This window comes from Lepisosteus platostomus, chromosome 6, assembly GCF_059453375.1.
Source record: "Lepisosteus platostomus isolate fLepPlt1 chromosome 6, fLepPlt1.hap1, whole genome shotgun sequence".
In the NCBI taxonomy this organism is placed as follows: domain Eukaryota; kingdom Metazoa; phylum Chordata; class Actinopteri; order Semionotiformes; family Lepisosteidae; genus Lepisosteus; species Lepisosteus platostomus.
This window is the reverse complement of record NC_142616.1, coordinates 15,597,019-15,621,767: the sequence shown is the minus strand read 5'-3', so window position 1 is coordinate 15,621,767 and position 24,749 is coordinate 15,597,019. Positions and strand designations below refer to the sequence as shown.

The 24,749-nt window shown below is 55.0% G+C and overlaps 1 protein-coding gene across 4 annotated transcripts; it reads left to right on the top strand.

Annotated features, from left to right (window-relative positions):
- Positions 1-706: 706 nt before the first annotated feature.
- Positions 707-23,258, top strand: fbxl19 (F-box and leucine rich repeat protein 19). Of its 4 annotated transcripts, none has more exons than XM_088634379.1 (13): positions 707-1,401; positions 8,579-8,782; positions 9,530-9,673; positions 10,486-10,572; positions 11,361-11,540; positions 12,232-12,264; positions 13,352-14,622; positions 14,911-15,074; positions 15,160-15,321; positions 15,817-16,035; positions 16,128-16,503; positions 16,572-20,691; positions 20,800-23,258. In XM_088634379.1, exons 2-11 carry the CDS (start codon positions 8,612-8,614, stop codon positions 16,298-16,300), a joined length of 2,604 nt encoding a protein of 867 aa, XP_088490505.1. In that variant the 5' UTR covers positions 707-1,401; positions 8,579-8,611; the 3' UTR covers positions 16,301-16,503; positions 16,572-20,691; positions 20,800-23,258. The 4 variants fall into 4 exon arrangements, with proteins under 4 accessions (XP_088490505.1, XP_088490503.1, XP_088490504.1 ...); XM_088634377.1 differs by having other exon boundaries at positions 20,730-23,258; XM_088634378.1 differs by having other exon boundaries at positions 16,572-20,761.
- The last annotated feature ends 1,491 nt before the right edge of the window (positions 23,259-24,749 follow it).

Here is a 24,749-nt window from a genome sequence, read left to right as displayed (position 1 = left end):
CAGATCCTTAGCCACAGAACCACTACTCCATCCCCACAGAACCACTGCTTCAGTAATGATAAAGGGTAATGTAAATCAATGTATATTATTAATATGCTTATATATGAAATATCTAATTATTCATTCATCATCATTCAGGTGGGGCTGCACATTGGCCATTAGAAGTCCCCATTACCTTTAAAGCACTTTGTGTGGAGTGTCCAGAAAAGCGCTATATAAGTGTAAGCAATTATTATTAATCAGTTTTATACTAATAATAAAACAGTGCGCAAGTGAGCAACATTTAAGTTTAAACATGTACAGATGTGTGCTCTGGCACGTTTTATTTTGACAAAACACTGGTAGGGGAACAAAACTGCAAACCCCACAACACCTCATGACACCATGTTCCAGTCCGCCCAGCGGCCACATGACACTATGAAGTCCTTTTCCATCTCCAGTCATCCCAAGAACAATGGAAACCCCATTGAATTCGCCTACAACTCCCAGTACCCCTTTCAGTGCAGCATGGTGGGGGCGGGGAAAGGAAGGGGGCGGTGGTCAACAGTAGGGTCAAAGGTCTCGTCCGCCATGTTGATTTGTAGTTTTCCATTAAGCGTTTCACAGCAGTAGACAACAGCGACGAAGGGGAGCGAAAACTACAAGTCCCAACGGGCACGGTCCCGCCCCTGTCAGGGGTGAAAGGGAGGGGGCGACCCCGTGTCCGCCATGATGTTTTTTTTTCCATTTTTAATTTTTTTTTTCATTTTTTATTCAAGACAAAAAATGGAGAACGTCCATCGCCGTGGTGTTTCTGAGAGGGCAGGAGAGACAAACGTGCCTTGGAACTAAAACCATGAAGCGGTTTTGACAATTTACCGTGAAGCACGAGCGCGGCTCAGCCCTGTTCGTCTGTCGTTTCCTTTTTTTTTGTTTCATTTTTGGTGGAGCAGCAGGCGACCATATTCGAAACAAATTCCTGTGCTGCTCGGAAAAATTACCTACAGAATCCAGCTTTTCCCCCCCCGTTTGACGCCAGCGTGACCGCCGCCTGAGCTGCGTCTCCGGCCAGTGGCGGTTTCCGTGTGTAAAATTAAACCAGCCGAGGACCTGAGCGGTGCGGGCTGAGCACCCGAACCCCGAAAGGACGCGAGGAGACCGGGGGGAGGCAGGGCAGCGGCGAGCAGAGACCGGCGATGGGCTCGCAGTTTCGCTTTCGCCCAAAATAAGGAGACAGACCATGCATCCGTCCGTCTGCCGGGGACCGGGTCGCGAGTGACCGAGGACAGAGAGCGAGAGACCCGTCACGATAAGACTCCCTCCCCTCCCCCTACTGCTGTATCATTTCATTTTATTTTTTAAATTAAACCCCCAAAGTTGTTTGAATGCCCGAACTAGGAGCATGCGTCTCGGAACCAGCAGGTAAGCGATGCCTCGTTTTGTGTCCATCGTGTGTGTCTCTCTCTCTGTGTGTGTGTGTATGGGGGACTGAGATGCCCTGTTATTACACGAGGAAGAGCGAGGAGGAGGAGGAGGGACGGAGGTGTGTAGATCGATTGCGGGGTTTTGTTGATCTATTCCTTCATAAGACCTAGTATGTTATCCGCAGCTGTGGGTGATCATAACAGGAGGCCACGCTTTGTGTGTGTGTGTGTGGGGAGTATCGGGAGGGGGGATCTGAGGTTGCACGAAGGACAGAGCAGGGAATGGGAGTCGGGGCTCTACCTATCTGAGGGATGAGGGGAGAGAGCCCCAGCCGCGAGTGGCGTGGAAGAACCGTGTGCGTGGATCCGCCGGGAGGCACTGCGTCTACCCGGTCTGCCTGGGAGGAAGTGAGGGCAGATCAGCACCCTGGAGCAGGGAGTTCAGCTGGGGTCCTGGGACACTCGGCACCCCGGCACGACCTGGAGGGAGCTCGGCGTCTCCTGTCTTCTCTGCAACTGGTCGCAATCCTGAAGTGTATCTAAATTCCTGTTCCTGCCGCTGGACAGGTACAGTGTGATTGTTAGAGTACACTGGTGCTGGACAGGTACAGTGTGATTGTTAGAGTACACTGGTGCTGGACAGGTACAGTGTGATTGTTAGAGTACACTGGTGCTGGACAGGTACAGTGTGATTGTTAGAGTACATTGGCGCTGGACAGGTGTGGTGTGATTGTTAGAGTACACTGGCGCTGGACAGGTACAGTGTGATTGTTAGAGTACACTGGCGCTGGACAGGTACAGTGTGATTGTTAGAGTACACTGGCGCTGGACAGGTACAGTGTGATTGTTAGGGTACACTGGTGCTGGACAGGTACAGTGTGATTGTTAGAGTACACTGGTGCTGGACAGGTACAGTGTGATTGTTAGAGTACACTGGCACTGAACAGGTGCAGTGTGATTGTTAGAGTACACTGGCGCTGGACAGGTACAGTGTGATTGTTAGAGTACACTGGCGCTGGACAGGTACAGTGTGATTGTTAGGGTACACTGGTGCTGGACAGGTACAGTGTGATTGTTAGAGTACACTGGTGCTGGACAGGTACAGTGTGATTGTTAGAGTACACTGTCGCTGGACAGGTGTGGTGTGATTGTTAGAGTACACTGGCGCTGGACAGGTGTGGTGTGATTGTTAGAGTACACTGGCGCTGGACAGGTGCAGTGTGATTGTTGGAGTACACTGGCGCTGGACAGGTACAGTGTGATTGTTAGAGTACACTGGCGCTGGACAGGTACAGTGTGATTGTTAGGGTACACTGATGCTGAACATGTACACTGGCACTGAACACATACGGTGTGATTGTTAGGGTACACTGGCGCTGAATACGTACAGTGTGATTGTTAGGGTACACTGATGCTGAACATGTACACTGGCACTGAACACATATGGTGTGATTGTTAGGGTACACTGGCGCTGAACACGTACAGTGCGATTGTTAGGGTACACTGATGCTGAACATGTACACTGGCACTGAACACATACGGTGTGATTGTTAGGGTATACTGGTGCTGGACAGGTACGGTATGATTGTTAGGGTACACTGGTGCTGAACAGGGGCGGTGTGATTGTTAGGGTTCACTGGTGCTGAACAGGGGCAGTGTGATTGTTAGGGTACACTGGTGCTGAACAGGTGCAGTGTGATTGTTAGAGTACACTGGCGCTGGACAGGTGCAGTGCGATTGTTAGGGTACACTGATGCTGAACATGTACACTGGCACTGAACACATACGGTGTGATTGTTAGGGTACACTGGCACTGAACACATACGGTGTGATTGTTAGGGTACACTGGCGCTGAATACGTACGGTGTGATTGTTAGGGTACACTGGCGCTGAATACGTACGGTGTGATTGTTAGGGTACACTGGCGCTGAATACGTACGGTGTGATTGTTAGGGTACACTGGCGCTGAATACGTACGGTGTGATTGTTAGGGTACACTGATGCTGAACATGTACACTAGCACTGAATACATACGGTGTGATTGTTAGGGTACACTGGCGCTGAACACGTACAGTGCGATTGTTAGGGTACACTGATGCTGAACATGTACTCTGGCACTGAACACATACGGTGTGATTGTTAGGGTATACTGGTGCTGGACAGGTACGGTATGATTGTTAGGGTACACTGGTGCTGAACAGGGGCGGTGTGATTGTTAGGGTTCACTGGTGCTGAACAGGTACAGTGCGATTGTTAGGGTACACTGGTGCTGAACACGTACACTGGCACTGAACACATACGGTGCGATTGTTAGGGTACACTGGCGCTGAACAGGGGCAGTGCGATTGTTAGGGTACACTGGCGCTGAACAGGTACAGTGTGATTGTTAGGGTATACTGGCACTGAACACATACGGTGTGATTGTTAGGGTACACTGGCGCTGAACACATACGGTGTGATTGTTAGGGTACACTGGTGCTGAACAGGGGCAGTGCGATTGTTAGGCTACACTGGCGCTGAACAGGTACAGTGTAATTGTTAGGGTACACTGGCGCTAGACAGGTACATTGTGATTGTTAGGGTACACTGCCACTGAACACATACGGTGTGATTGTTAGGGTACACTGATGATGGACATGTACACTGGCACGGAACACATACGGTGTGATTGTTAGGGTACACTGGTGCTGAACAGGTACAGTGTGATTGTTAGGGTACACTGGCGCTGGAAAGGTGTGGTGTGATTGTTAGGGTACACTGGTGCTGAACACGTACAGTGTGATTGTTAGGGTACACTGGCGCTGGACAGGTGTGGTGTGATTGTTAGTGTGTACTGGCGCTGAACAGGTGTGGTGTGATTGTTAGGGTGCACTGGCGCTGAACAGGTGTGGTGTGATTGTTAGGGTACACTGGTGGCTGAATATGCAGTTTGTTTTCTCAGTGTTAGTGGCAAAGGAAATCAAATAGTAATGGAGACATCACAGTTACTCTTACTATATTATTAGATGTGGTATTTACAGTAATATTTACTGCTGTTGCACTAAGAGCAGGGCACTGGCAGTTTCAGCAGCAGCAGGGCACCAGCAGTTGCAGCAGCAGCAGCAGGGCACTAGCAGTTGCAGTAGCAGCAGGGCACCAGCAGTTGCAGCAGCAGCAGCAGGGCACTAGCAGTTGCAGTAGCAGCAGGGCACTAGCAGTTGCAGCAGCAGGAGCAGCAGGAGCAGCAGGAGCAGCAGCAGCAGCAGCAGGGCACTAGCAGGTTCAGCAGCAGCAGCAGGGCACTAGCAGTTGCAGTAGCAGCAGGGCACTAGCAGTTTCAGTAGCAGCAGGGCACTAGCAGTTTCAGCAGCAGCAGGGCACTAGCAGTTGCAGTAGCAGCAGGGCACTAGCAGTTTCAGTAGCAGCAGGGCACTAGCAGTTGCAGGAGCAGCAGGGCACTAGCAGTTGCAGGAGCAGCAGCAGCAGCAGGGCACCAGCAGTTGCAGCAGCAGTAGCAGCAGGGCACTAGCAGTTGCAGCAGCCCCAGGGCACTAGCAGCAGCAGCAGCAGCAGCAGCAGCAGCAGCAGGAGCAGCAGGAGCAGCAGGAGCGGCAGCAGGGCACTAGCAGTTGCAGCAGCAGCAGCAGAGCACTAGCAGCATCAGCATCAACAGCAGTTGCAGCAGCAGGGCACTAGCAGTTGCAGGAGCAGCAGCAGCAGCAGCAGCAGGGCTCTAGGAGTTGCAGCAGGAGCAGGGCACTAGCAGTTGCTGCATCAGCAGGAGCAGGGCACCAGCAGTTGCAGCAGCAGTAGCAGCAGGGCACTAGCAGTTGCAGCAGCCCCAGGGCACTAGCAGCAGCAGCAGCAGCAGGAGCAGCAGGAGCAGCAGGAGCGGCAGCAGGGCACTAGCAGTTGCAGCAGCAGCAGCAGAGCACTAGCAGCATCAGCATCAACAGCAGTTGCAGCAGCAGGGCACTAGCAGTTGCAGGAGCAGCAGCAGCAGCAGCAGCAGGGCTCTAGGAGTTGCAGCAGGAGCAGGGCACTAGCAGTTGCTGCATCAGCAGGAGCAGGGCACCAGCAGTTGCAGCAGCAGTAGCAGCAGGGCATTAGCAGTTGCAGCAGCCCCAGGGCACTAGCAGCAGCAGCAGCAGCAGCAGCAGCAGCAGCAGCAGCAGCAGCAGCAGGAGCAGCAGGAGCAGCAGGAGCGGCAGCAGGGCACTAGCAGTTGCAGCAGCAGCAGCAGAGCACTAGCAGCATCAGCATCAACAGCAGTTGCAGCAGCAGGGCACTAGCAGTTGCAGGAGCAGCAGCAGCAGCAGCAGCAGGGCTCTAGGAGTTGCAGCAGGAGCAGGGCACTAGCAGTTGCTGCATCAGCAGGAGCAGGGCACCAGCAGTTGCAGGAGCAGCAGCAGCAGCAGCAGCCCCAGGGCACCAGCAGTTGCAGTAGCAGCAGCCCCAGGACACTAGCAGTTTCAGTAGCAGCAGCAGGGCACTAGCAGGTGCAATTGCAGCAGCAGCAGCAGGGCACTAGCAGTTGCAGCTGCAGCAGGGAATAGGAATAGGTGTTGCAGCTATAGCTGCCACAGGTAACTAGCTGTTGACTGGCTTGGAGCGAGTGAGCTTTGTGCTCATGGCTGGGGACCGAGCCCTGTCCCACCCCTGCTATCCTGTCAGACTGGAATGGGCTGGGCAGCTGCTTCACTCTGGCAGAGGGAAAGAGGGAGGGAGGTTTAGAGAGGAAACTCCCATTTGTGCTGATCTTGGGCAGAGTCTCCCGTCTTTTCTCTCTTGGTTTCTCCTCCCTTCTGTTTCTCTAGTGACATTCCTCTCTTTTTGTTCCCCTCTTCTCCTGCTCCTCTCTCCTCTTTCCTCTCTCTGTCTTCATCTGTTTGGTCTCTCTGTAGTTGTGGTGACGAGCTGCTTGTTTACCATGAGGAGGAGGCCTGTCTTTCTGGAGTGTAGGCACCATGTGGGCTGTCCTTGACCAATTCTGAGACAGCCTCTTCCCAGCAGTCTGACCCATGCAGACTCTGCAGGAGCGCTCTACAGTCCCAGATAGATGGGGGGACCCATCCCCTCCCAGGGCGCCGTTAAATTACAGCGGTCGGTCTGTCGACCTGTCCTGTTAGCCCAGTGTAGCGTGGGTCCAGTGCCGGGGCCTGCTGGGCCATTCACCCATGGAGACGTGTTTGAATGGGAAATTGCGTTATAACATGATGGTGTTAGTAAGAACCGTTAGTGTCAGGCAAAACATGCAGGAGGTCGGTCCTGTTAAAATAGCCCCTGTTTCACAGGGCTGTTTCACAGTTAGTAGTTTATTCATCCCAGGAGCTCATCCAGTTTGTTGCTTGAAAGGGTACACACTTGTTCCACGGTCCCACCACTCTTTGTGTGAAGTAGTGCGTCCTGTTCTCAATTTCAAACGCTTTTCCCTTTTGTTTCCGCTTGGTCCCTCTGGTTAGTGCTTCACTGTTGGTTCTGAAAAAACATCTGATGGGTTGGCTCAGTTTTGAGGTTTGGTGAGTGAGGCAGAGGAGGGGGACAGTTTAAAGGGTAAACTTAGCCCCTGTACCAGATTGAGGCAGAAAATACAACCAGTTTGTTTTGGGAAGGAAAAAAATAGCTTTTCTAAAAAATATGATGAGAAAATTAAAAAACTTGTGGGGGAAAAATCTCCAAAAAACGGAATCTCTTGTATACCCCCTTTTGAAAAAAACATTCGAAAAAAACTTTTGAGGATTTTGAATACATGCATCTTTGTCCCCTCACAGTGTTCCATGTTCAAAACTAAAACGGTTCAGACTTTCCCTTCAGACTACAGAAACAGACTCAGTTCCTTCAGCCTGTCAGTGTGGGACTCTCCCTTCAGACTAAAGAGACTCAGTTCCTTCAGCCTGTCAGTGTGGGACACTCCCTTCAGACTAAAGAGACTCAGTTCCTTCAGCCTGTCAGTGTGGGACACTCCCTTCAGACTAAAGAGACTCAGTTCCTTCAGTCTGTCAGTGTGGGACACACCCTTCAGGCTAAAGAGACTCAGTTCCTCCAGCCTGTCAGTGTGGGACACTCCCTTCAGACTAAAGAGACTCAGTTCCTCCAGCCTGTCACTGTGGGACACTCCCTTCAGACTAAAGAGACTCAGTTCCTCCAGCCTGTCACTGTGGGACACTCCCTTCAGACTAAAGAGACTTAGTTCCTCCAGCCTGTCAGTGTGGGATGTCTTGAAGTTCTGGAGTTGGACAGAAGATGGCGCCAGTTGTGGGCGTGGAACATAAGAGACGCAGCTGGGCAGTGTCTCCCCGAGTAGAACCTGTTATACCAAAACTGCAACAGTTTGTAACAGACTTTGCTAGATCACATCAGCTGATAAAGGAGTTGTGTTGCAAAGTTTCTCACCAGGCCTCTCTTATGTTCTGAAATCATTACACATTACACATTTCTGTGGAGGTTTGTCGGGTGTGTTTCAGCTACTGCAGCAGTGTGGCCCTCTAATAATTCATTTATCATTTGCTACACTTTCACTATGGCCTTAGCCATGCTGGGATTTCATCCTTCTTTCAGGGCAGTGTTAATGTACTGGAGTGTCCAGTCAGTCAGTGTGTCTGTATGAACCCCTCTCTCTCAGTGCAGTGTTAATGTACTGGAGTGTCCAGTCAGTGTGTCTGTATGAACCCCTCTCTCTCAGTGCAGTGTTAATGTACTGGAGTGTCCAGTCAGTCAGTGTGTCTGTATGAACCCCTCTCTCTCAGTGCAGTGTTAATGTACTGGAGTGTCCAGTCAGTCAGTGTGTCTGTATGAGCCCCTCTCTCTCAGTGCAGTGTTAATGTACTGGAGTGTCCAGTCAGTCAGTGTGTCTGTATGAACCCCTCTCTCTCAGTGCAGTGTTAATGTACTGGAGTGTCCAGTCAGTCAGTGTGTCTGTATGAACCCCTCTCTCTCAGTGCAGTGTTAATGTACTGGAGTGTCCAGTCAGTCAGTGTGTCTGTATGAACCCCTCTCTCTCAGTGCAGTGTTAATGTACTGGAGTGTCCAGTCAGTCAGTGTGTCTGTATGAACCCCTCTCTCTCAGTGCAGTGTTAATGTACTGGAGTGTCCAGTCAGTCAGTGTGTCTGTATGAACCCCTCTCTCTCAGTGCAGTGTTAATGTACTGGAGTGTCCAGTCAGTCAGGGTGTATTTTACTCCCTGTTTCTCTCTCAGTGTGTGCAGTGCCAGTTGAAGCAGGCAGTGGGGATGTCTGGCAGTAAGGCTCTGGGCGGTGCCCGGCGGCGCAGGACGCGGTGCCGGCGATGCCAGGCCTGCATGCGGACAGAGTGCGGAGAGTGCCACTTCTGTAAGGACATGAAGAAATTTGGTGGGCCGGGGCGCATGAAGCAGTCCTGCCTGCTCCGACAGTGTACTGCAGTAAGTACAAGAAATTTCCTAACCGACCCGCTGTCTCTCCTGAACACCCAGTCAATCCGCTGTCCCTCCCGGATGTGGTGCCTGACCGGCTTTGTATTCTGTATGCCGTGCCTGTGCGACCCGTGTCTTTCCTGTACGTTGTGCCCAGCCGACCTTCTGTCTATCCCTTCCCTCTGCTTAACCAAACCGTTGTCTCTCCCTGATACTATACCCAACTGATCTGCTGTTTCCCCTAGACATGCTACCTAAGGGACCTGCTGTCTCTCCCAGACCTGGTGCCCGAATAACTCGCTGTATCTCCTCTACACCCTGACTGCTTGATTGATCCACTGTCTCTCCCCTAACCTGCCTGACCAATCTGCTGTCTCTCCCGGACACCCTTCCTGACTGACCCGCTGTCTGTTCCCTATACCCTTCCTGACTGACCCTCTGTCTCTCCTTAACATTGTGCCTGATGACCTGCTGTCTCTCCCGGATGCTGTGCCTGATGACCCACTGTCTCTGCCCTACACCCTGCCTGATCAATAAGCTATCTCTCCTCTACACACCGCCTGTCCAAAGCTGTGTCTTCCCCTGATGTCGTACCCTACCGATCAACTTTCTCTCCCCCACACTATGCCTGATCAACCCGCTGTCTCTCCCCGATGCTGTAGCTTACCAACCTGCTGTCTCTCCCGGATACGTTGCCTGACGAACCCACTGTCTGCCTCTGCCCTGCACCCTCTCACCTGTGTTGTGTCCCCTCAGCCAGTGCTACCCCACACAGCCGTGTGCCTGTCCTGCGGTGAGGCTGGGAAGGAGGACACGGTGGACTCGGAGGAGGAGAAGTTCAGCCTGTCCTTGATGGAGTGTACCATCTGCAACGAGATCATCCACCCAGGCTGCCTCAAGGTGGGTGCCCCTGCGCGCACACATGCACCCCTCTGCCTTGTGTCCCTCGCGCCTGCCCCTGGCAGAGAAGGTGAGCAAGCGCAGGTAGAGATCGGTCACAGCATGGAGCCAGCTCCGGTAGTGAAGGGTGGTATTGATTAGTCACAGCCGTGAGCCAGCGCCGGTAGTGAAGGGTCACAGCCGTGAGCCAGCGCCGGTAGTGAAGGGTCACAGCCGTGAGCCAGTGCCGGTAGTGAAGGGTCACAGCTGTGAGCCAGCGCCGGTAGTGAAGGGTCACAGCCGTGAGCCAGCTGAAGGGTCACAGCCGTGAGCCAGCGCCGGTAGTGAAGGGTCACAGCCGTGAGCCAGCTGAAGGGTCACAGCCGTGAGCCGGCGCCGGTAGCGAAGGGTCACAGCCGTGAGCCGGCGCCGGTAGCGAAGGGTCACAGCCGTGAGCCGGCGCCGGTAGCGATGGGTCACAGCCGTGAGCCGGCGCCGGTAGTGAAGGGTCACAGCCGTGAGCCGGCGCCGGTAGCGAAGGGTCACAGCCGTGAGCCGGCGCCAGTAGCGAAGGGTCACAGCCGTGAGCCGGCGCCAGTAGTGAAGGGTCACAGCCGTGAGCCGGCGCCGGTAGTGAAGGCTCACAGCCGTGAGCCGGCGCCAGTAGTGAAGGGTCACAGCCGTGAGCCGGCGCCAGTAGTGAAGGGACACAGCCGTGAGCCTGCGCCAGTAGTGAAGGCTCACAGCCGTGAGCCGGCGCCGGTAGTGAAGGCTCACAGCCGTGAGCCGGCGCCGGTAGGGACTTTCTAACACCCCTTGTCTCTGTGTTGCAGATGAGCAGGGCTGAGGGCATTATCAATGACGAAATCCCCAACTGCTGGGAGTGTCCCAGGTGCCACAAGGAAGGCAAGACAAGCAAGGTGAGTAAGGCTGCTGCTGCAAGAGGTGCTGAAGGACCTCAAGGGGGTCCTGTATTTGAGGGGGCGTTGTGAAAAAAGTGAAGCCATTTTGGATGCAGTTTGAAAAATGTAGGATTGATGGCAAAATTTGTTTATAGACTAAGAGGCTCTAAAAGATTTTACCTTAAGAATGCCACTGCATACCAGTGTTTACGCTTTTAGCAGTTGTCAACCCTGGTGTCCTGACTGGTCACTACAGATCCCAGGACACCGTCAGTAAGAGTAGGGGTGTCCTGACTTCTGGTCAGTCCAGATCCCAGGACACTGTCAGTAAGAGTAGGGGTGTCCTGACTGCTGGTCAGTCCAGATCCCAGGACACTGTCAGTAAGAGTAGGGGTGTCCTGACTGGTCAGTACAGATCCCAGGGCACTGTCAGTAAGAGTAGGGGTGTCCTGACTGGTCAGTCCAGATCCCAGGACACTGTCAGTAAGAGTAGAGGTGTCCTGACTGCTGGTCAGTCCAGATCCCAGGACACTGTCAGTAAGAGTAGGGGTGTCCTGACTGCTGGTCAGTCCAGATCCCAGGACACTGTCAGTAAGAGTAGGGGTGTCCTGACTGGTCAGTACAGATCCCAGGGCACTGTCAGTAAGAGTAGGGGTGTCCTGACTGCTGGTCAGTACAGATCCCAGGACACTGTCAGTAAGAGTAGGGGTGTCCTGACTGCTGGTCAGTACAGTGTCAGTCAGAGTTGGACTGCTGGTTAAACTAAGGCCCCGATATGACATACCTTCATTCTCCTCCTCCTGCAGGACCAGGGAGATGGCTCTGGGAAGCGGCGGACAGACAATGGGGAGGTGGGGCGCTGGAAGCTGACGGACGACCCCCCTCCAAACAAGAAGAAGCCCCCCGCCCCAGAAGAGGGGGGGCAAGGAGGACACAAGCGCAAGAAAGAGAAGGAGCTGCCCCAGGAAAGTGGGCCTAAGAAGAAGGTGAGGAAGGGAGAGGGCTGTGTGTTTGGGTGGTAGGGGTATCCCTCTCTCACTCCTGTCTGTCCCTTAGCGCGTGGTGTGTCCCTCTCTCACTCCTGTCTGTCCCTTAGCGCGTGGTGTGTCCCTCTCTCACTCCTGTCTGTCCCTTAGCGTGTCGGTGTATCCCTCTCTCACTCCTGTCTGTCCCTTAGCGTGTCGGGGTATCCCTCTCTCACTCCTGTCTGTCCCTTAGCGCGTCGGTGTATCCCTCTCTCACTCCTGTCTGTCCCTTAGCGCGTCGGTGTATCCCTCTCTCACTCCTGTCTGTCCCTTAGTGTGTCGGTGTGTCACTCTCTCACTCCTGTCTGTCCCTTAGTGTGTCGGTGTGTCACTCTCTCACTCCTGTCTGTCCCTTAGTGTGTCGGTGTGTCTCTCTCTCACTCCTGTCTGTCCCTTAGCGCGTCGGTGTATCCCTCTCTCACTCCTGTCTGTCCCTTAGCGCGTCGGTGTATCCCTCTCTCACTCCTGTCTGTCCCTTAGCGCGTTGGTGTGTCACTCTCTCACTCCTGTCTGTCCCTTAGCGCGTCGGTGTGTCACTCTCTCACTCCTGTCTGTCCCTTAGCGTGTCATCGGTCATGCTAATAAAGCACCTTGAATTGAATTGAATTGAAATTGTCTCTTCATCATCCTGAGTTTGTTTTCTCTCTTGCAGGTTAAAGGAGGCCGAGAGAAGCACCTCAAGAAGGTACACAGCTCAGAGTGAGGACGCTGGTCAGAACCCCAGTGCAGTGTGCACCCCTAATCTTAACACAGCTCAGAGTGAGGACCCTGGTCAGAACCCCAGTGCAGTGTGCACCCCTAATCTTAACACAGCTCAGAGTGAGGATGCTGGTCAGAACCCCAGTGCAGTGTGCACCCCTAATCTTAACACAGCTCAGAGTGAGGACGCTGGTCAGAACCCCAGTGCAGTGTGCACCCCTAATCTTAACACAGCTCAGAGTGAGGACGCTGGTAGCTTCTACAAATGTCCTTTCCTTATCTAGCATCCAAATTCTTTCCCAAAAGAAACTCCTCAGTCCATTCTCAATAAGGACTCAATAAGTCCATGCAGTGCTTATTGAGGGGTTTTGCTTCCTTCCTAGAGAGCACAGGTTGATGGCCACTGTAAGCTCCCACTTCCTGGTTTTTAAATGTCACCCGACATTATGTTCCACCAATTGGTCAGGCGGCAGAGGATGGCAGGTCATGGCCCCACTGCCTTCTGGGGAGTGTAGTCTGGTTGAGAGCTGCCATCTTATCCCCACCTGCCGCCCATCTTGTAACACGCACAGCTAGACGAAAATGTGACCCTCTGGGGATGTTTTTCCCGCTGTTGTCCAAACTGTTGAGTGGCTTTGCCGTGAGAAATTCAGACTGCTGCAAGGGCGCAGTACGACCGTGGTGAGAAGGTGAAAACTCCAGCCCTGTGGTTTGAGGAGCTGGAAGGAGGGGGGCGTTTTCTTTCCAGGGGGACAGCGCTGGCTCACGGTCCGAGCGTGCGCCGTGCGACCGTTCCCCATTTGTCCGACTGCCGTTTTGGACTGTCCTCCGCGCCCAGTTCCCCCGTCTCGCTGACAGGGTCTATGAGAGCTTCTTTGACCAGCCGAAGATCAGCCCAATTACGACAGCCGCAAATTAACACGGTTAACTAGCTCTGGGGTGGGAAATCGAGGTAACGTTCTCCTGTGTGACGGCCGCAGGGAAGCCCAGACCTGCCTCTCTCAGCCTGTCCCAGGCAGGTGGGAGGTGCCGGGGACCTCTGTCTGACCTTTTCTCTCTCCGTCTCGGCACAGAAGCAGAAGCCAAACTCCTCCTCGGACTCGGCCGGAGGCAGCGGCGCCGGGGGTCCCCCGCCCCCCCCCTCCTCCTCCTCCTCCTCCTCGCAGGCCCCCGTGGGTTCGGAAGCCGGCCCGAACCCCAGCCCCGCGCTGGCCCCCCCGGGCGCCGCCTCGCAGGCGGCCGACCAGCGCTCCCACCAGCGCGAGAAACTGGAGCGCTTCAAGCGCATGTGCCAGCTGCTGGAGCGCGTGCGCGACTCCAGCTCCTCCAGCTCCTCCAGCTCCGAGTCCGAGTCCGACTCCGACTCCCAGGGCTCCGAGGACCGGGCGGGCGGCGCCGCCTCCGAGCCCGGCTCGCCCGCCGCCGGCCCCAACAGCAGCAGCGGCAACAACAACAGCGGCGGGCGCGGCCGAGACCGAGACCGAGAGCGGGAGCGCCGCCTGGCCGAGCTGGGGTTCAGCGCCAGCGAGGACGAGGAGGACGAGGAGGAGGAGGAGCGGGCGGCGGCGGAGGAGGAGGAGGGGGAGAGGAAGGCGGGGGGCGAGGGGGAGAACGAGAGGCCGCGGCGGAAGAGCGAGGGGGACAGGGACAGCCAGAGGGGCCGGGGGCTCGCCAAGGGGTCGGCGGAGGAGGAGGACCGGAAGCCGCCCCTGTCGCCGCCCCCCTCCCCGCTGCCCCCCCCCTCCTCCGGGCCCCACCCGCCCACCGCCTCCTCCCTGCACCCCAACCCGCCCCCCTCCCACCCCGTCATCAAGCAGGAGGCCAAGCGCAACGGCTCGGAGACCCGCAACGGGCGCACGCGGGCGGGCACGAGGGAGAGCGCCGCGCAGGAGAAGGAGAACGCCAACGCCAACCACCGCCGGGGCAAAGGGGGCAACCGCAAGATCCGGCAGCAGCAGGGCCAGCAGAACCAGGCCCCGGCCTCCGGCCCGACCCAGAACACTAGCGCCAACGGGGGCGGCGGCGCTGGGGGGGGGGGCTCCCACCCGGGACCCAACAACAGCCAGGCCTCCGGCCAGCTGCCCAGCCCCCCCGGCCGGCTGGCCGCCCGCTCCCAGCTGCTGAAGCGCGCCCCCCCGCCGGGGCCCGCCCCGCCCCCGCGGCCCGTGCAGATGGAGAGGCACCTGGTGCGCCCCCCGCCGGCCTGCCCCGAGCCCCACTGCCTGCCCCTGGACTGCGGCGCCTCCCACGTCATGCAGCGCGACGTCTGGCTCAGCGTCTTCCAGCACCTCACCCAGCGCGAGCTCTGCGTCTGCATGAGGGTCTGTCGCACCTGGAGCCGCTGGTGAGCAGCGGGCTGGGCGCAAGGGCGGCTCGGAGGGGTTTCACGCTTTCTTTACTCCTCTGCCTCTCCCTCCCTCTGCCCACTCCCTCTCTCTCTCTTTCTTTACCTCTCCCCTTCCCCCTTTTCACTGTCTGCCCTCTTGCCCACTCCCTCTCTCCCTCTCTCTCCCTCTCTCTCCCTCTCCCTCTCCCTCTCCCTCTCTCTCTCTCTCTCTCCCTCCCTCTCTCCTCCCTCTCTCCCTCTCTCCCCCCTCTCCCTCTCTCTCACTCTCTCCCCTGTCTCCCTTAGGTGCTGTGACAAGCGGCTCTGGACCCAGATTGACCTGAGCCGGCGGCGCTCCATCACCCCCCCGATGCTGAGCGGGATCATCCGCCGGCAGCCCGTGTCCCTGGACCTGGGATACACCAACATCTCCAAGAAACAGCTCATGTGGCTGATCAACCGGCTACAGGGTGAGACCTGCCGCTGGTCGCTGGCCGCTGCCCCCCGTCTCTCCCCGCTCCCCGCTCACTGCTCGCTGCTCTGCCTCTGTGCCAGGTCTGCGGGAGCTGGTCCTGTCGGGCTGCCCCTGGTCGTCCGTGTCGGCGCTCTGCTCGGCTCTGTGCCCCTGCCTGCAGGCGCTGGACCTGCGCTTCGTGGAGGACCTGAAGGACTCGCAGCTCCGGGAGCTGCTGGCGCCTCCAGCTGAGACACGCACAGGTCAGACACACACTGCTGATCCCCTGTGCACTCACACGTGCTCGGTTTGTCTGTATGAGCCCCTCTCTCTCAGTGCAGTGTTAATGTACTGTAGTGTCCAGTCAGTGTGTCTGTATGAACCCCTCTCTCTCAGTGCAGTGTTAATGTACTGGAGTGTCCAGTCAGTCAGTGTGTCTGTATGAACCCCTCTCTCTCAGTGCAGTGTTAATGTACTGGAGTGTCCAGTCAGTCAGTGTGTCTGTATGAACCCCTCTCTCTCAGTGCAGTGTTAATGTACTGGAGTGTCCAGTCAGTCAGTGTGTCTGTATGAACCCCTCTCTGTCAGTGCAGTGTTAGTGTACTGTAGTGTCCAGTCAGTGTGTCTGTATGAACCCCTCTCTCTCAGTGCAGTGTTAATGTACTGGAGTGTCCAGTCAGTGTGTCTGTATGAACCCCTCTCTCTCAGTGCAGTGTTCATGTAGTGGAGTGTCCAGTCAACCTCTGTCTGTTTCACAGGCCACACCGAGAATCGGGGGCGGTTCCAGAATGTGGCAGAACTCCGGCTGGCAGGTTTGGAAGTGACGGACAGCTGTGCTCGCTTGCTCGTGCGATACCTTCCCCACCTGACCAAGCTGGACCTCAGCCAGTGTCCCCAGGTCACTGACCAGGCCGTCCACACGCTGACCGCTCCCACCTCCCCGCTGAGGGACACACTGACACACGTTAACCTCTCAGGTACCGAGGCTCGATGGGAGCGACGCCGTGAGAGCCGCCGTGACGCTGGGGGGGCCGTGTCTGTATTCACTCCCTCCCCGTGTGTCTCCCAGGCTGTGCGAGGGTCACCGACCAGAGCCTGGCGCTGCTGCGGCGTTGTCCGTCCCTGTGTCGTGTGGACCTGCGCTCCTGCCGCTTGGTGTCGCCCGACGCCTGTCAGCACTGGGCCCAGAACTGCGCCCGCTTCTCCTGCCCCGAGGACAGACTGCTGCTTAAGAACAGCTAACGGGCACACACTCCCCGCCACCGAGAGAGGGAGAGAGAGAGAGACGGCATCGTTCGCTCCTGCTCTGCTCGCACTCATGGGACGGGCCCAGAGAGAGAGAGAGAGTGGTACCGGGATCGAGAGGGAGTGAGACTGTGACACCGGGATCGAGAGGGAGGGAGAGAGACAGTGTGACACCGGGATCGAGAGGGAGGGAGAGAGTGGTACCGGGATCGAGAGGGAGGGAGTGAGACAGTGTGACACCGGGATCGAGAGAGAGAGAGAGAGAGAGTGGTACCGGGATCGAGAGGGAGTGAGACTGTGACACCGGGATCGAGAGGGAGGGAGTGAGACAGTGTGACACCGGGATCGAGAGGGAGGGAGAGAGTGGTACCGGGATCGAGAGGGAGGGAGTGAGACAGTGTGACACCGGGATCGAGAGGGAGGGAGTGAGACAGTGTGACACCGGGATCGAGAGGGAGGGAGTGAGACTGTGACACCGGGATCGAGAGGGAGGGAGTGAGACAGTGTGACACCGGGATCGAGAGGGAGGGAGTGAGACAGTGTGACACCGGGATCGAGAGGGAGGGAGTGAGACAGTGTGACACCGGGATCGAGAGGGAGTGAGACAGTGTGACACCGGGATCGAGAGGGAGTGAGACTGTGACACCGGGATCGAGAGGGAGTGAGACAGTGTGACACTGGGATCGAGAGGGAGGGAGAGAGTGAGACAGTGTGATCGAGAGGGAGGGAGTGAGACAGTGTGACACCGGGATCGAGAGGGAGTGAGAGAGTGAGACAGTGTGATCGAGAGGGAGGGAGTGAGACAGTGTGACACTGGGATCGAGAGGGAGGAAGAGAGTGAGACAGTGTGATCGAGAGGGAGGGTGAGTGTGGCATCACGAGTGGGAGAGGGAGTGAAAGAAACTGGCACTGTGAGTCAGGGAGTGAGACACTTGATGCAGGAGGCAGAGAGTGAAAGGGGGAGAGTGTGACGTACAGAATGAGTGAGTCACAGGAGACACACTGCTACCTTCCACTCCTGCTGTAGAGTTGGCAGTGGGCAGCAGAGACAATGAGAGAGAGGGACAGTGATCGGGCACTCTATCTCCCTATATCCCAGGCCAGCCGTGTGAAGCACTCACCTTCAGGAGCACTGAGCAGCCAGGTGCATCACCAGAAGGCCAGTTACAGGGCACTGTGGGTGCTGATGGCACACAAGATGCAAGTAAAGCAGCGCATGCCTGCCGCCTGCTGGCACGTTTTTGTCATTATTACTGCTGTGTTAATGTTGGGCACACAGATCAGCTATCATCCCCTCTCTGACTCGCCTCCCTGCAGTCCATTTTCTCGGTCCTTCGAGAGCAGGGCCAGACAGTTGTCAAATCTCAGTCACTGCACTGGTCCTGGTGTGGGCTAGAGGTCGCTGGTCTGACCCTGGGATTCACTCTTAATGCATCTCACGCTGACAGCAGGGAGGGACGCCGCTCTCGCAAAGAGTGAAAGAGGAGCAGCCATGAGGTGGCGCAGAGGCAACAACGGTGTGCGCTGACGATTCCCGGTTCCCAGAGGAAAAGGAGGAGAGAAATCGGTGACCCCGAGGTCAGGTTACAGATCGTAGACCAGGGGTATACATGCAGTATGCCTTTTGATCACATAGTGAAGAAATAGAGGTGTGACTTGAAATGAAGGCTCGGCCGTCATTTAAACTGTGAAGTACATTCCTGCTTGGTCATCCCATCCCCCCGGGCCGAGCCCTCCTGTTGTGGGAGCGGTCACTGCCTGCGAGAGAGGGGGCTGACCAGGTGTCTCCGCTCCTGTCCTGGGGGACCCGCCGTGTCTCCTGGTTCTCATTTCGGCTGAGCTCTTGAATCCCCGCTGCTCATCGATGCCTTGAATTGAACTGCAGGCTTGTTCGGCTGTCGCTGCACGCTGCCCTTGGCTTCAAACAGGCCAGACTGCAGGGTGTTTCATTTACGGCTTTGGCATACAGACCTTTGTTCAGACTTTCCTCAGCTTGCTCTTTTGCTTCCTTAATTCATACTAGGTTGAATAGCTAATGGTAAACGGGCACAGGTGGGAGTGACACTGCATCAGACACGTGTGGAATTCAGTGGGGATAGGGCATTTGATGTGTGCCACCCACAGTGTGGAGTGCTACTGTATCAGACACGCCCACGGTGGGGAGTGACCCTGTATGAGACACACCCATAGTGGGGAGTGATCCTGTATGAGACACACCCACGGTGGGGAGTGATGCTGTATCAGACACACCCAGAGTGTAGCGTGATGCTGTATTAGACACGCCCACAGTGGGGGAGTGGCCCTGTATCAGACACGCCCACGGTGGGGAGTGGCCCTGTATCAGACACGCCCACGGTGGGGAGTGATGGTGTATCAGACACGCCCACGGTGGGGAGTGGCCCTGTATCAGACACGCCCACGGTGGGGAGTGGCCCTGTATCAGACACGCCCACGGTGGGGAGTGATGGTGTATCAGACACGCCCACGGTGGGGAGTGGCCCTGTATCAGACACGCCCACGGTGGGGAGTGGCCCTGTATCAGACACGCCCACGGTGGGGAGTGGCCCTGTATCAGACACGCCCACGGTGGGGAGTGGCCCTGTATCAGACACGCCCACGGTGGGGAGTGGCCCTGTATCAGACACGCCCACGGTGGGGAGTGACCCTATATCAGACACAAGGGTGGTTGGTTTCGGCTCACTCACTGAACGAGGGAACCTGCAGGACCAGAGCCAGGTCCTACTGCCCTGAAGCAACATCCTGAGCAGAGTACAGGTGGACAGCTGTGAGACTTAACAGACCTAGCGAGGATAATTATCATGATGGCAGTGTAGAGCTGGCAGTGGGCACCAGAGAGAGTGAGAGAGAGGAACCGTGGTCTGTCCTTCCTTTCCAGATGTAAAATAAGACGCCTTTCCAGTTGTAAAATAAGGAACCCCAAAATCTGACTATCGAATGTTCTTAGGAAGATGCTGCTATAAGAGGTGATGTGGTTACTAGGTGCTATGATTTTGCCACGGGTATTTTGAGAAAGGGTCATGGGTAGATCATGGGGGGAAAAAACAGTCATGTGAATGTACACGTCATGTGGGTTTCTTTACATCCGTACCGCATTGAACAGCAGAATTTGGCCCATCGGTGAAATGAACTGCAGAAGGGACAATAGCCACTTGCACGCTTGTTCAAGTTTTCAGGGGCACTCCATTGTAGGTATGACACTAATGTTTCTCAGGGAGCATTCCAGAGCCGGGCTGCGTCGGCGTTCTGGAACACGTGATGGGAGTGTTAGAGGTGCGGAAAAGTCCTCTGCCCGTCCATGAAACCTCTGTCCCGTGCTGCGCTGGATTTCGTGCTCTTGCCTGCCCGTTCAAGGGCCGTGCGCCCCCCCCGTCGTCTCTGGCGGCAGTTCCCAGCCTGTGGGCGGTGGCCCCCTTGTGGTCAGTGAAGCTACTGCAGAGGGTCTGCGGGAAAACGCCGTCATGACCTGGATGGAGACAGATCCTCCCTCTCCATCCTGACGTCCTGTCTGGGAAGTCTGGCACTGTCGAAGTGGAGAGTAATACGCAGTTAGAGGTGTGCACAGTGGTCAGCTTTGCCGTCTTGCAGCGTGGGGGGCCCCGAGTTCAAATCCGGACCTGGGGTGCTGTATGTGCGGAGTTTGTATGTTCTCCCTGGGTTTGCCTAGGTTTCCTCCGGGTGTCCCGGTTTTCTTTCTCCATAACTTTAAATCTCTCTGACCGCTCCAGGGCAAAATGTAATCTCTAAAGGTTACAACTCACTCGATCAGTGAACTCTTAGCTGAATCTGGGTTCAGGTACCTGAAGAACAAAGCCCGGCAGAGACAACTGGGCTGAGGACACCAAGGTCATTTCTCAGCTCTTGTGTATCGGGGTGCTCAGAGAACTCTGTAGCAGAAGGAGAGCGCCTCCAGCAATCTTGGAGTTGTCCTGTTTCTTTTTGCACCGCGTCAGTGATATTATTTGACCTTCTGTACGAGCGTGCGCGTCAGGCCCTGCGTGAGGCACAATGCCAGACTACCTGGTACAGCTGTGGCTTGTGGCTGTGCCGTTCTCTGCTTGGTATTGTGCTACAGCTACAACTACAAACCCGATAGTTTGGAGACGTGCTGTATGGACACCTGCACGAGACACTGTACATCCTTTCAGGAACAGTCGTGCCAGGGATTTTAGTGGAGTGGTCTATACGAAGGGTAGCGTGTCAGAGAGTGCAGGAACACCAGTCAGATTGGAAGGAACTGAAATGGTGTTGGCACAGTGCTTATGTTGTGCGCATAAGAAACTGTGCACGTGAGTGAGAAAGCCTGTGGTGAGATTCTTGTGTGTGTCCATGCAGCAGTGTGAGATTCTTGTTTGTGGCCATGCAGCAGTGTGCGAGTATGAGATTCTTGTGTGTGTCCATGCAGCAGTGTGAGATTCTTGTTTGTGGCCATGCAGCAGTGTGCGAGTATGAGATTCTTGTGTGTGTCCATGCAGCAGTGTGAGATTCTTGTTTGTGGCCATGCAGCAGTGTGCGAGTGTGAGATTCTTGTGTGTGTCCATGCAGCAGTGTGAGATTCTTGTTTGTGGCCATGCAGCAGTGTGCAAGAGTGAGAATCTTGTGTGTGTCCGTGCAACAGTGTGTGAGTGTGAGATTCTTGTGTGGCAGTGCACCATGTGTGAGGTTCTTGAGTGTGACTGTGCAACAGTGTGTGAGAGATTCTTGTGTGTGGCCGTGCAGCAGTGTGTGAGTGTGAGAGACTGTGTGTCTGCATACAGCGTGTCCATGTGTGAACACAAACCCAGGGAACTGGGTGGAGTGACCTCAGCCCATTTCTCACCTAATCCCACCCCAAACGGGAGCCCGCGAGTCCAGAGCCTTGGCGCCTTGGCCGACGAGTCCTCCTAGCTCGTGCAGGGCAGCCAGGGAGCAGAAGCGGTCGGATCGAGCAGAGTCCGGGATCGCAGGCTTGGTGGGACAGCACCGGCGAGAGCGCCCCTTAGCCTCCCACCCCCATCACTACGTGTGCCATTTCAGGGACTTATTCTTCGTCTGTTTCTCTTTCTTTCTTCAGCCAGTTCGGCACCGCTCTCCCTCTCCGTCCCACGGGGAGGAGGGGAGAGAGGGAGCCCTTGTGCTCGACAATGCACTGAACCGTACTGGAGCCAACCGGGCTGGACTGGGCCGGACTTTGCTGAGGTGGTCTGGACTGCACTGCATTGTATTGTGTTTGGTGCAACTTTGCCTAGACTGTGTTGTGGTGTGTACTGAGCTGGCCTGATGTACTGTACCGTGCTGTGCTGTGCTGGACTGCAGTGCATTGTATTGTACTAAACTGATCTAGACTCTGTTGCACTGAACTGGACTGTTCTGTTTTCTGTCCCGGTTGGCTTTTAACGCAACTGAACTGTATTGGACTTCCTACTATGAGTACTCCACACACTTGTATTTGACTGGACGGTTGTCTTTTATTGTACTGGACTGGTCTTATTATATACTGTACTGGAACTGAAGGGTTATTATTGTACTGGACTGTGCTATACTGTGTGGGAACAGAATGGGGAGTATTGGACTGGATGGTGCTATACTGTGTGGGAACAGAATGGATAGTATTGTACTGTACTGGATTGTATTATTCTGTACCGCCCTTTCTGATCCCCTCTTGTACTGGACCAGTCTGTATCCTACTGTACAGTAACAGAAGGGGCAGTATTGGACTGGACCATATTATATTGTCCGGCTTCTTCTGATACTGTGCAGGAGAATGCAGCCTGGTCCAATTTAATATAGGAACAGCATGGACAGTATTGGATTGGACCATATTATTATGTACTGTCCATGCTGTTCCTATATTATATTGGACCAGGCTGTATTCTGCTGTACCATAACAGAATGGGTAGTATTGTACTGTACAGGACTGTATTAATACTAAATGGCAACAGAATTGGTAATATTGTACCGTATAATTCTATATGCGTGCAGAATGGGCAGTATTTACTGTGCTGGACTGTAATATACAATATGAGAGCAGAATGGGTAGGACTGGGCTGGACTGTATCAATACTGCACTGCCCGTTCTGTTCCCATATTGTACTGATATGGGCTGCACTGTTCTGTACAGATGCAGAAACAGCAGTACTGTACTGGGCCGAACAGTTTAGCCTGACTCAGGGAAGTGTCGTACAGAAGTGTTCACTGAGCTGTGAGCTGGACCTGCTTTTAGATGAGTGTCCTGGAGGCTGGTATGTGTTTCTGAACTGTATGTTACTTTTCCGGGCGGCGGTGTCTTGTCTTGGCTTTGGTTAGGTGCCCGGTGCTGTCGACTGTACTGGGCCATATTGGGCCAACTGCACAGAGGAGATGGACACTGTGGACTGCCCCGTCTTGTACTGAGCTCTTCTGTTCCACATTTGGTTTACTGTGGTTTGGACCGTGTTGTACTTCACTGTTTTGAACTGTACTGATCTGTTTTACTTCATTCGTGGCTCTATAACGCCATGCTGGGCTGTATTGTACTGTTCTGGACTGGACTGAGCTACATGGTACTGGACTGGACCATATCGGACTGGACTGACCTCAGCTCGCTGTCTCTTGTCGGACCTTGCCAAAATTCCAGCTTCCCTCTATCGGGGGGGGGCTTTTATTGATTGTTCTTTTATTTTGTCTGTTTTATAATTTTATTTTTTTATCCTGCTTTTCTTTTTCTTCCATTTTTTTTTGTTGGTTGCTGTTTCATGAACATGACAAAAAAAAAATCCCAAAACAGATGGGAGAGAGATTGAGAGAGAGAGAGAGAGAGAGAAGCGCTCACCTCTAAGAAAAGACTTTCCTCGGGAAATGAACAAAAAACGTTTGACAAAATGAAAAAAAAAAATCAAGGCAGCTACTTAAAGGGTAACTACTGTACAAAAGAGAAAATAATGAAAAAGTGGAAATAAAGGAGATGGGCTTGTTTTTATGAGCTGTGTGGAAGTGGTGTGGGTTTCAGTGATTCGAGTGCTTACCGATTCCTTGTACGTCCGCCTTAGTTCGGATGCACCTGAAGACAGGGCTTGAGCCGCCAGCAGGCTCTGAGCAGGCCAACAAGTGGTTCCCTTGCTGCAGGGGCAGCAGTGTGGCGCCTCGGTGGCTGGGGTCCTGCACTTGTGGCTGGAAGACTGAGGGTTGTCCACCTTGGAGAAAGATTCACTTCACTCGCCACTAAGCGACACTTTATTCCCTGGTGTAGACTGCAACACTAAAACACGCCGCTGTATACATGGGTCCCAGTGGAAGTCTCTTTGAATAAAAGCACCAGCCAGATGAATTAGTAATGGGTAACCTGGGTATTAAGTCAGAGGGGAGCTGGCATGAAGTGCTGAAGATGCAGTCATCCTCCAGGACAGACGTTGATCATCCTTAGGCTACTGTGTTCACTCTTCCAGATCCTGCCGTGGTTCACAAGAAATCGCCAGTCCTGGAACTGAGGGGCTCCAGTCCAGTGAGTCTTATAGGTCCCCCCTCAATCAGAGGGGCTCCAGCCCCAGTCCAGTGAGTCTTATAGGTCCCCCTCAATCAGAGGGGCTCCAGCCCCAGTCCAGTGAGTCTTATAGGTCCCCCTCAATCAGAGGGGCTCCAGCCCCAGTCCAGCGAGTGTTTTAGGCCCCCTTCAATCATACAGACTGGTGTAGGGAGGTAGATCTCTCCTGTCTGGAATAGAGGGGTCTGGGAGGAGGTTGCATCCTCGTGTATCAAGTCCTAAAGGCTGCAGATTCAGGTTCAACCCAGGTTTCACACTCACTAGTGTCACCAGCACACGGGGTCGCACTTGGAAACCGAAGGGGGATCCATTTAGGACCGAGAACCGGAGCCCCTTCTTTACGCGAAGAGTGGGTGGTGTCTGGGCACTGATGAGACCCCGCTGGCTGCACCGGTACGTGTGCTCAGCTCCTCGTCTCCCACACGAGCCGGAGGGGCCGAGCGCTCCTTTCTTCTCTGCGGAGACAACTACAGGCTGGGGGCGGTGTTTCGTATCGCTGCCTCGCAGGGCCGGGGCCCGGGGGTTCAGTTCCTGGGGGTGCTGTCTGTGTGGAGTTCGCATGTTCTCCCCGTGTTTGAGTGGGTTTCCGCCTGCGGTCCTCGTACATATGGCAGCTTGATTGTCTGCTGGGTGAACTGGCCCTGGGGTGAGGGCGTGCCTGGGTCTGTGTGTGCCCTGTGCCGGACTGATGCCTCATCCAGGGTGAACCCTGTGGCTCCGGCTCCCTTCCAACCCCGGATTGGAAGAAGTGGCATTGCGTACATATTACAGACAGTAAAGTAAAGCACACAGGAATAAGGGCATGTTAAACTCAATGAATAAACAGTGAAAATCGCAGGAGTCGCATGCAAGGACGATCCCTCGTCACGACCCATGACGTGAGGCATCGGGACCTTGATGATAGCGATTGACGCGCTTTAGGTGATGATA